General features: G+C 40.9%; 1 protein-coding gene across 6 annotated transcripts in view; it reads left to right on the forward strand.

Annotated features, from left to right (window-relative positions):
* USP9X (ubiquitin specific peptidase 9 X-linked) overlaps nt 1-12,300 on the forward strand; it is a 654,895-nt gene that overhangs the window by 531,397 nt on the left and 111,198 nt on the right. For all 6 annotated transcript variants that reach the window (XM_078854327.1, XM_073358602.2, XM_073358592.2 and 3 more), the window contains one exon: nt 4,862-4,995. In XM_078854327.1, the coding sequence (XP_078710453.1) occupies nt 4,862-4,995 (134 nt within the window). The remainder of the gene's footprint in view (nt 1-4,861; nt 4,996-12,300) is intronic.

Raw genomic sequence — 12,300 nt, forward strand, 5'->3', positions numbered from 1 at the left:
CCGATGCAGCTGGGCTGCTGCAGTATGTCTGCTGAAGATGCTCTATGCCGCCGGGAGAGCACGCTCCCATTGACTTAATAAAATGACCTCTGCAAAAAGCAGAAGCTGTTTCGGCAGGAGAGGCCCTCCTGCTGACGTAGTGCTATGCACACGAGTGCTTATGTGACTGGGGTTCCAGGGTGGCCACGCTAAGACTGCAAAGAATGAGATAGACAATCCCCAAAGCTGGAGGTTATTCTAATACTTAGATCCACCAAGCTAGCAACAAATCTGCTTCTGTAACACTTTATTGGTTACCCAGAAGCCAAAACACAGTTCCCTTAAATCAACCCAGCCTTTGGGGTCCCACCCAGACAGCCAAATCAAATATGATGAGGATTATTGAAAATCTTGTTCATCATATAAAAAGTTCTACCAATTCAAAAGGAGTGGACACATTACCCACCAAGTTAATGAATATTTCAGATCTTGCCCAAATACATGTTTACAACCAATTCTTATTAACTAAACTAAGATTTATTTTTTAAAAGAGAAAAAGTATTGGTTAAAAGATTATACTTACAGACTTGAATAAAATTCTTAGGGCAGTTTCATAGCAGCGATGGTGAGCTTCAGAGTTGCAAAGAATCAGTTGATCAGGTTTATAGTCCAGTGTCCATATCCAGTATCAGGAGAAGGAACGAGGAGTACTTGTGGCACCTTAGAGACTAACAAATTTATTTGCGCATAAGCTTTCATGGGTTAAAGCCCACTTCATCAGATGCATGCAGTGGAAAATACAGTAGGAAGATACAAACAGAGAACATGAAAAAATGGGGGTTGCCATACCAACTCTTAACGAGACCAATCGATTAAGGTGGGCTATTATCAGCAGGAGGAAAAAAAACTTTTGTAGTGATAATCAGGATGGCCCATTTCAAACAGCTGATAAGCAAGTGCCAGTAACAGTAGGGGGAAAATTAGCATGGGGAAATAGTTTTTAGTTAGTGTAATGACTCATCCACTCCCAGGCTTTAGTCAAGCCTAATTTAGTGGTGTCCAGTTTGCAGATTAATTCCAGTTCTGCTGTTTTTCGTTGGAGTCTGTTTTTGAAGTTTTTTTGTTGAATAATTGCGACTTTTAGGTCTGCAATTGAGTGTCCAGGGAGGTTGAAGTTTCTCCGACTGGTTTTTGAATGTTATAATTCTTGATGTCTGATTTGTGTCCATTTATTCTTTTGCGTAGAGACTCTCCAGTTTGGCCAATGTACATGGCAGGGGGCATCGCTGGCACATGATGGCATATGTCACATTGGTAGATGTGCAGGTGAATGAGCCTCTGATCGTGTGGCTGATGTGATTAGGTCCTATGATGGTGTCCCTTGAATAGATATGTGGACAGAGTTGGCAACGGGCTTTGTTGCAAAGATAGGTTCCTGGGTTAGTGTTTTTGCTGTGTGGTGTCTGGTTGCTGGTGACTATTTTGCTTCAGGTTGGGAGGGCTGTCTGTAAGCGAGGACTGGCCTGTCTCCCAAGATCTGTGAGAGTGAGGGGTTGTCCTTCAGGATAGGTTGTAGATCCTTGATGATGCGCTGGAGAGGTTTTAGTTGGGGGCTGAAAGTGATGGCTAGTGGCGTTCCGTTACTTTCTTTGTTGGGCCTGTCCTGTAGTAGGTGACTTCTGGGTATTCTTCTGGCTCTGTCAGTCTGTTTCTTCACTTCGGCAGGTGGGTATTGTAGTTGTAAGAAGGCTTGATAGAGATCTTGTATGTTTCTCTGTCTGAGGGGTTGGAGCAACGCTTCCTCAGCTCTCGTCCCGTAATGCCCCTACTGTACTTGCGCTACATTGATGACATCTTCATCATCTGGACCCATGGAAAAGAAGCCCTTGAGGAATTCCACCATGATTTCAACAATTCCCATTCCACCATCAACCTCAGCCTGGACCAGTCCACACAAGTGATCCACTTCCTGGACATTACAGTGTAATAAGCGATGGTCACATAAATACAACCCTATACCAGAAACCTTCTGATGGCTATACTTACCTACATGCCTCCAGCTTTCATCCAGACCACACCACACGATCCATTGTCTACAGCCAAGCTCTGCAATACAACCGCATTTGCTCCAACCCCTCAGACCGAGACAAACACCTACAAGATCTCTAAGGTGCCACAAGTACTCCTCGTTCTTTCTGCTGTTACAGACTAACACGGCTACCACTCTGAAACCTGTCATCCAATATCAGGGCGATCCAGAATGCATTGGAGACCACAGTCTTGCAACTCAAACCCCTGTCAAAGTTTAAGCAGATTTCAGTTGAAAGGATTAGGTCCCAGGAGTCTTTCAAGAGATTTTTTGCAGTCTCTTGGTAACGGGCAGTCCTTGGGTGAACAATAGGCTTTTGAAATAACCTTCTCTTTTCTAATGACCGGTAATTAGCTACATTTACTAGCATAAGGTGGTAATTCATTAAGCAGTTCATAGACAGTTTACTACTAACTTCAAAGTGAAATGTAGACAATGACATTATTATACCCAAGTTTCATAATCCCTTTGTATCTTTGAATTAACAGATACAGTAAGAGACAGGAAGTATCTGTTTACATGGTTAACATGTAACAAGATATAAGTGAACACATACAATGAGCATTGCCTCTAATTCTTTAACAATACAAGCTTACATTTCAAAGCTCTGTCTAACATGGCTATGTTAGCTATTTATAAGGAATAGCCTTAATTACCATTTATTTACTTCTCTAATATGCCTTTAAAGGTTGAATTTGGATCATTTAGCCTGCAAGTTGCTTAACCCTTTTTGGCCCTGTGTCACAGCTTATTTCAGTGTAATTTATGTCGCTCAGAATGATTATTCACACCCCTGAGCTACATAAATTATGCAGACATAGCCTTACTTTAACCAGAATAGCAACATCAAGAAACCAAAGTTTCAACAGGGGTAAGACCTCCTTTCATCATAGGGTCGAATTCAACTGATTACCACTGTAATTTATTTGTCTTGTTAGAGTTGGTAAGGCAACCTCCATCTTTTCATGGTGTGTGTGTGTGTGTGTATATATAAATATCTTCCTACTATATTTTCCACTCCATGCATCTGGTGAAGTGGGTTTTAACCCACAAAAACTTATGCCCAAATAAATTTTAATCTCTAAGGTGCCACAAGTACTCCTCGTTCTTTTTGCTGATACAGACTAACACTGCTACCACTCTGAAACGGTTCACTGGGGTTGTGCACACTCGCATCAGCAGGGAATTTGACTCATTGTCTTCAGGTTCACGAGCCCTAATCTGCTTTCAATATACTCTGTTGATTGTGGGCAGGGAAGTAATTTGCACTTTGTTGGTGATCTTTGATAGTTAGACCTGTAGTTTTTGTTTAAAAGATTTAACCTTTGTTAATTTGGCAGGAGAACTCTGTTTTGAAGGCTGCAAGTTGTACTGGTCATGATACCACTTGGTATCAATAAATACAACACAACATAAAATCTTTTAAAGATATATTTTAATTTACTTACTGGTGTTAAAATGACAGCAAAGGTGAAATCTACCAAAATCTTTTTTTCCAGTTGAAGGGACAATCTAGTCAATGATTGTTCTCTCTAGTAGGTTCAACAAATATTTTTGCTTCTATGGAAATGATAAATTTCCTTAAGATTATATAGCTGTGTGTGATACAGGCTTTCATTTTTCATAGCTACTCTTTACAAAAAATTATTACTAAAGTATGATGTCACAATTCAGTCAGACCAATGGGTAAAATTGGCCTCTAGTCTGTCAGTATTTGCAGAAATAACTTGAGTGCTCATGTTGTGGAATTTGCCAATGTTTCTGAAAATATAGCTCGTTATTGGTCAGTGTGGCTGCTACCAGAGCTACTTCTATGAGTGGACAGAAATTCTTCTTCCCTTTTGAGCCCATCAGCCTGATGGAGGATTAGCTTTTCTGAGGGACCATGTAGCATTTCAATGAGCAAAATAAAAAAAAAAACTTGGGTTATTCCACCAACTATAATTCTCTAATTTTTGCAGTGGTTGCTTTATTTTTGCTTTTCACTTTGTGAGAGAAGTGGTTTATTTTGACAAATCAGACTTAAAAAGCATAGGTCACCTTGGAAGCCAAATATTAGAAACAACTGGATCCACATGATCAACCCTACTATTAATGTGAGTGGTGGAGAACCCTCAGTGAATAGTAGGTGATCTGAAGTAGATCCCCTTCTTGTGCAGGTGTTGCCTTCCCTTTGTGCTCCCGAGAATGAGGGTATTACAACTACTACTTTATGTAATCTATATAGGTAGAAAATGGGGTGATATTTTCCCAAGAATTAAAAAATTAGAGACCTCTTTCAAGCAAATAAAAAAAGATCAATTAACTTTAATCAGATTATGATCATATTTAATACTGGGCTGAACAGTTTTAAGATGATGCTGTCAACTTAATTGAAGACAAAGCTATGTTGTGACATAGGGGTTGGATAAAGGATAATAAATCGAGGGCCTCCACACTTTATAGTTTCAAACGAAGACTCAAAGAGAAGTGATTCTGTTGTCTCCTTGATAGGGCTAATTCAAGATATATTACGTTGAAATATTTGAACATAGTTGTTTTTACAGTTGCGTATTTTATTATTCAAGAACGGACAGTGGGAGTGGTCTGTCAAACTGTTTCCATTCACTTCGTAAATGATAAAAAAATTTCAAATGTCAATGAAAAATGTTGGCATCCCAGAATATAGCCATGTGATTGATTATTGGTCAAGTCCTAATAACGTTTTTCCTTTAAAAAAAAATGAATTTTTCTAGAAAAATTCATTAGATGCAAGAAATCTTATTTACTCTAAAATTTGTGTATTAATTACAGCCAGACTCAGCGAAGTCCCCATGTATTTTACCGCCATGACTTAATCAATCAACTTCAGCACAATCACGCCCTAGTTACTTTGGTTGCAGAAAATCTGTCCGCGTATATGGAAAGCATGAGACAGTATGCTAAAGGTAAGTTATATTTTTGCTTCCTAAATCAAGTGTTTCATAATTCCAATTGAAAATCGGTGTTTAAAGCAACATATTGCTAGTGGGGAGAGAGAGTGTTTATTTCACTTTCATAGGTTGTTAGATATTGGAGGCCTACACATGTATATCAATCCAAAACAAGTCAAATTTAAATTTTAAGATTACTCTTGTAAATGTAAATTTAAAAAACCAAATGCGTTTTGTAGTGGAACTTCAAAAGTGGCAGTCTCATTGCTTGTATTTACTTTCAAGTTAAAGATAATCCTTTCATGCCCTGCTTAATTTGTGATAGTTGTGTTTGTGGAAAATGTTAAATTCTGTCCCACTTGTAGCTTTGTGTAAATCTCATTATTCATTATTACAGAGGGAGTTGGTAGTAACACCTATATTTCGGTTGCATAGCACTTACCATCATAAAATATTCTTAGTCTTAGAAGCTCTATCATCTTCCTTGTTCACAGCAAGCATTTAAAACTTGGTAGGGAGAAAGCCCTGAGGCCAGAGAAGTGCTATTTATTAGTTACATGAAATTCTGTTAATATTTAGCTGAGTTATAAACTTCTGAAAAACCCTTCTTTTCTGTTGCTTGCTTTGTCAGTATGCCAAAATAATAATGAATATGCACATATTCCAATGTCAGGCCAGTCCCCTGTAGATTATTCTGCACTGGGAATCCCAAGAGCAGGCAACCTAGTCGCTGCTGTACAACTGTAGCAGGGATGAGGAGGTAAAGAAGAAAGATGGGCCAGGTCATGTCAACAGTGCCCAGCCTGCCCTGTATTCAACACATGGAACTGGGGCACATCGTCCACCTTGTTGGCACCACATGGGGCAGGAACTCTCCCCCACAAACAGAGGGTGAAATGGGGAAAGAGATCAGAGCTGGGTGCCCTGCTTACCCAACATATGTGCCTAGCCACCCACTTCCACCCCAGGGTTTAACAGCCTGTGAGCTTAATGTAATTAGCTGTGTAGCTCAAATGGTAGATATCTGTGCTGCAGTGTTGAGTTCAGGATTCAAACTTTACAGATGCATGATGGGGGAAGGCGGTTGTTATTACAGCTGCACATTAGAAATTTTTTTTTTCCTTTTATATACCCCCCCCCCAACGCCCTCCCTCGAGGGGTTACATACAGAAAAACTGTTAAAAGAAGGTTACTCATGTTGCACAGACAGCCTTAATTCAGGCATTTCCTAACTCTTCAGTGTTTGACTTCGTAACCTAAAGAGCTCAGCTCTTGAACTTGTGCTACTATCCAAGATTTACTTCAACCTATTTTCACAAGGCCTTGAGAGCAACCTTCATTTAAGAGACCTGGAGACTGCACAGTCAGTTTTTTTTTTCTTCATCTGGTGTTTCCTATTTTAAGTGATTACATTTATAATAGCACTGCAATAGTTAATGTAGAGATGGCACTTCTATTCTAATAGCTTATTTTCAATTGTATATAACTTTATCAAAATTTACTGTGTGTGCTGACATAACTCAGGCTTTGTCTTGCCTGGAAAAATGGAGTGGGATATGTGCTAGTCTTTGTGCATAAACATTTATTAAAAATGGGTGTGGCACTTTTAAAGTTACCTGAATATTTAGGTTGGGGATAACTAAAATATTGGATAACTGAAATTTAGGATAATATATAATTCTGAATGAGGACAAACTATGTAAAATCCATTATTTTCCAATAAGGAAAAGATAAGTGTTGATAACATACCATTCTCAGGATGTCCCATGTGTTAATTTCTTGACTTCAGACTTCCATTGGAGGAATGTACTGAATATTCACAAATGCAGATATTTGACCGATTATACTTGTCTAGAACAAAGAGGGGGAATGGAGAAGAGTACCATTACATTTATTTCACAGGAAGTTAATGTTTTATATGAATATCTTAGCTCTCTTAAAACCAACATTGTCCAAAGTTCTTTTCCTGGAACAGTAACACTTTTTCCTTTTCAGCTTATTGGTACAAAGGTTCACAGAATTAGAACAAAAAGAAAAGGAGTACTTGTGGCACCTTAGAGACTAACCAATTTATTTGAGCATAAGTGAGCTGTAGCTCATGAAAGCTTATTCTCAAATAAATTGGTTAGTCTCTAAGGTGCCACAAGTACTCCTTTTCTTTTTGCGAATACAGACTAAAATGGCTGTTACTCTGAAACCTAGAATTAGAACACTTAGTGGGTAACAGATGTTCCGAGTATGTAAATCTTGTATATGTTCATCCCAGGATACATACATTTTAAATAATAGTAAAAGTTGCAATTAATGAAACAGTTTGAAATTGGTGGGTCAGACCATTCTGAATAGGGCTGATCTTGTCAGATTTTTAAAAAAGCCACGTTGACCTCTTTCAGTAATTGGATGAGGAGACCTCCAAAGACTTTTTTCTTGGAACACATTCCATGCACCAAATTTAAGCCACCAATTTGTATTGAAGTTCTGTTTGAATTCCCGCTTCAATTTTTATTTGTTTTATATCATTGGTGGTGCTGCCTATAGTTAAGGTTGTCTAATACTTGCCTGTGGGGTCGTTCCCAGTTCCAAATAAGTTTGCCAAACTTCAACTATTCATGCTGACATATTTTTTTATGCCTAGTGTCTTCCTTGGGCTGAAAATATTTGGAAAGTTTCATCAAAAACAGGTCAGCCCTTTCTGAGAATGAAGTTGGGGAGAAATTGTTTTCCTTATGTTAAGTGGAAAGGTCTAGCGCCTCCATGGTTTAGAGCAGGGACTTGGAATTTGTCAGGGAGCTTGCCTCTTGGAATCAGAAAGATTCTTTTTTACTTTCCCTGTGAAAATCCACCCAAATTTGGCCAGCTTGTAAACCTATGAATATTACTGTCTGCCCAGGCTCAGTGGAGGTATATTAGAAGAGGGAAGACTCGCTTCTGTGTTTTCACTGTTCCCCTGCTGGCACCCAGGTAGCATGGAAGAGGCAACAGTCTGGCTTGAATTCAGGGTAGGGAGATGGACAGACACTGGGTTAAATAGGAGTTTGGAGGTTGGAGGGGAACAAGGATATGCTATTGGCTATGCTGGGAAGAAGAATGAGGCAATGGCAGAAAGGTCTGTAACCACTGGAAGAACACTTCATTCCAGAATCTGGAATTGAATCTGGGATTTCAGAGTCTGGGCATTCCTCTTGTCTATCAAATAGGAGTGAATCTCCCTGGGAAAGTATTCAGGATGGGTACTGTGACAAAGTTCCTCCTCTACCTTGGTGGATCTTGCGCTTATTGGCGGATTTGCTCGCCTTGGAGCTTCACAGCAGCCTCAGGTTGGCCACTTTTCTGAACCCACAGTCCAGGTCGACGACTCCTGTGTCTGACCAGGAGTTGGGAGGATTTGGGGGGAACCCGGGCCTGCCCTCTACTCCCGGTTCAAGCCCTGGGGTCCCGTGGAATGCAGCTGTCTAGAGTGCCTCCTGGAACAGCTGTGCGACAGCTATAACTCCCTGCGCTACTTCCCCATGGCCTCCTTCCAACACCTTCTTTATACTTACCATAGGACCGTCCTCCTGGTGTCTGATAATGCTTGTACGCCTCAGGCCTCCAACAGTCCGCGTTCTCAGTCTCAGCTCCTCATGCCTCTTGCTCCCAGCTCCTCATATGCATACCACAAACTGAAATGAACTCCTTTTTAAAACCCAGGTGCCCTGATTAGCCTACCTTAATTGATTCTAACAGCTTCTTGATTGTCTGCAGGTGTTCTACTCAGACTGTCTGTCTTAATTGTCTGCAGAAGGTTCCTGATTGTTCTGGAATCTTCCCTGTTTTCCCCTTACACAGGGGAAAGGGACCTACTTAACCTGGGGCTAATATATCTACCTTCTGTTACTCTTCTGTAGCCATCCGGCCCGACCCTGTCACAGTACATATTGTCTTTGGTAAAAAGAATGGGAGAAGCAGATGATTTTCTGAATGCATCCGATGAAGTGAGCTGTAGCTCACGGAAGCTTATGCTCAGATATATTTGTTAGTCTCTAAGGTGCCACAAGTACTCCTTTTCTTTTTGATAAAATTAAGGGTGTTTTTTTTCCTTTATGTTGAAATGGATATTAAAATCAGGGTAATAGGTCAAACTGGAGGAAAAAAGTTGTGGTACTTTTAGGCTGTGTGCATTCATGACACCAAAATTAGTTGCTATTTATAGTGAATTGTGCAGGACTTCATAGTGCAATTAGCCCTATTTCTTTTGTGCTTTGATCAGCAAATAAAACTGATTCTGGTCATCATGGTTGTGAAGAACACATTAAACAAATGTATTCCAATACAGCGGTGTCTTCCTGTGTCTACAGACAGCTTGAAAAATAGAGAGGTGTGAACTTGAACCACTCATCTCAAAGAATTTTAAATTCTGAAACCAAAAGATGATAGTTTGTGTCAATATTGTTTACCTATCTCTCTGCTGATTTATTTTAGCAGAAAGATTTAGCTAATTTGCTTATTTATTCTAAAATGTTTCCGATACCTCCTTGGGTGCCAAAAGCCCCAGCTTCCCCCTCAACTTTTGATTAAGGTAAGGATTGGTAAGATGAATATCTGTGGCCCAAGAATAACTGAAAATGTGGAAAGAATATAAAGTATATTTAATATAAAAATATGAAAACAGATTCTGTTCACATGAAATGAAGCTGCTGCAAAATGTCAATTCTTTAGCACATAAATGCTGTAGAAAGGAGGTGGTTTTGCTGCAGAAATTTGGTCTAGCTTGTGTGGTTGTATGTAGGGCCTTGTTAAAGAAACTGTTCAAATGTGACAGGTTTTGTTTCAGCGCAGGTAAATTCTGCTCTGAAGAATAAATAAACCACCTAAGTTGATGCTGACAACGGTATTGTCCTCTTAACACTTCTGGTCTGCTCTTAAACATTTGTCAAAATTGAATATGTCCCACTCCGTATTTGGCATGTCTGCAGATCTCATTTTGGGTATTTTGATGTAGCTTCCTTTGTCTTGCCCGTATCGGCAAATGTTCTGTATTAAAATTATTTTCAAAAGCCCTTCATGCTGTCTTCAGTCCATTCATGCTGTTTTCAGGATTGCAGTGGCTCCCCAACAATGTAAAGCCCACAAGCATTTAATTGGTAGTAGCCTATTGTTCAGTCTAATGCCTCTAATTTCAAAAGAAAATTGGATATTTTAAAGACTGAATACTTGTATTGAATTCCAACCAGGCATATTTTGGACAAACAAGACTTCAGATTTGGTTGCTTGATAAGAAAACACTGTGGTTGCCATTTTGGGGCTATAGTGTCATTCTCTAAAATTAAAATAAAGTGAGCTTTTGGAATAGGAGTTCCCAAAGTGGATCAGCTAGTCTAGTATCCTGTCTCAAGCAGTAGCCAGCACCAGATCCTTCAGAAGAAAGATCTCCTAATCCATAGTAGTCAGATTGTTTTAAACCATGAATTTTGAGGCTTAATCTTGCCTGAAATTTGCTGGCACTATTATAACCCTGGATATTCTTGTTAGTCCTCTAAATGTCCAGTTCCTTTTAATCTTGTGGTGTGTTTGGTCTCATTGACATCTTTTGGCAATGAGTTCAACAGTTCAATTATGTATTCTGTGAAAAAAAAATTTTTTTCTTCTCAGAGTGCTTGTTCCTATGAGTAATGCACTTTAGATTGTGTATGTGCTGCATACACCAAGATTGGAGAATTTTCCCTAGCAGTGTCCACTTGTTCCACACATCTGCCCCTGCTCTCCTTATGCTCTGCACCGAAGGTATAAAGGGGGCTGCCAGACCGACCGCGATTTCATTTCCATCTCACTGCTCATGGTCTGGAATGGAGGCTCATTGTGTGTGCTGACGACTTCTGCTTTCTCTGTAAATAACCGCCCCCACCCTTCCCCCAAAATAAGTTTTGTTTTGTTTTTTTTTAATTAGTCTAAATTAGATAGAGTGGTGGAGTTCAGTTTCCTAGTTTTGGGACCCTGCCCTAGGTGGGGAGCAATTCACACGCTCATCCTGCTCCCATGTTCTCTATCAGCGACAGGGAGAGCATTCCAAGGATTCCCAGCTTCAAGAGCTGTGTAGACTGCCAAAAGCTTTTCCTAGTAACAGTCAGTCATATTGCCTGTCTGTACTGCCTAGGGAAGCCCATATCCCTCCCAGATCCTGTATCTGCCAGTTATTTCTGAGGCGGGACAGACAGTCGAGAGTTCAGACTCTGAAGACTCCTCATGGGGACTGCTTCTGACTGGGGAGACACCCCTGTACATTGGCTTGAAGATGGTAGGAGCACCCCTTTGTGTGCAACTCTGGCCAGTTCCAGGGCCCCTCTCCATCCTCTTCTCCCCAATTCTCCCCACCCCCGAGAAAAAAGTTAGCTCCAAGAGACTCCGATGAGTTCAGACAGAACAAATGAGGAGGGAGATGCAAGCACAAGAGGGGAGAAAAAAAGAGATAAGGGATAAGGTAGCCTGGGTGGGGTTGGGGAGGAGGGAAGGACAAGGCCACATGGCTTATTGTAGCCACACTAAAAATCAAACTGTTTGAATGACAGCCTTCTGTTGTTTGGGCCATCCTCTGGAGTGGAGTTGCTGGGTGCCCGGAGCCGCCTCGCCCCACCCCCAATTCTTGGGCATCTGGCTGAGGAGGCTATGGAACGTGGGGAGGAGGGTAGGCAGTTATACAGTGGATGCAGCGGGGGGTGTTGGCTTTCATGCAGCTCCAACAGACGCTTCATCATGTCAGTTTGCTTCCTCATTAGCCTCAGCATTGCATCCTCCCTCCACTCTTCACGCTCACTTAATTCTTTCCTGGCCTCTCCCACTGAATGCCTCCATGCATTAAGCTGTGCCCTATCAGTGCGGTAGGACTGCATGAGCTCAAAAAACATGTCGTCGCGAGTGTGTGTTTTTTCGCCTTCTAATCTGCGATAACCTCGGGGATGGAGATGATAGGGGGAGCATAGAAAAGTTCTACGCTCTTCAATTCTGGGGGGACTGCGTGGTTACCTGTGCTGCTGAGTTCACCACGCTGACCAAACAGGAAATGAAATTCAATAGTTCCCAGGGCTTTTCTTGTGTACCTGGCTAGTGCATCGGAGTTCAAAGTGGTGTCCAGAGCAGTCACAATGGAGCACTCTGGGATAGCTCCTGGAGGCCAATACAATCGATTTGCTTCCGCACTACCCCAAATTCAACCCAGCAAGGTCGATTTTAGTGTTACTCCCATCATCGAGGAGGAGTACAGAAGATGATTTTAAGAGCCCTTTAGGTCGACAGAACGGGGTTGGTTGTGTGGACACAGTCATTTTTAAATTGACCTAACACGGC

The sequence above is a fragment of the Lepidochelys kempii genome, chromosome 1 (assembly GCF_965140285.1).
Source record: "Lepidochelys kempii isolate rLepKem1 chromosome 1, rLepKem1.hap1, whole genome shotgun sequence".
Taxonomy (NCBI): domain Eukaryota; kingdom Metazoa; phylum Chordata; order Testudines; family Cheloniidae; genus Lepidochelys; species Lepidochelys kempii.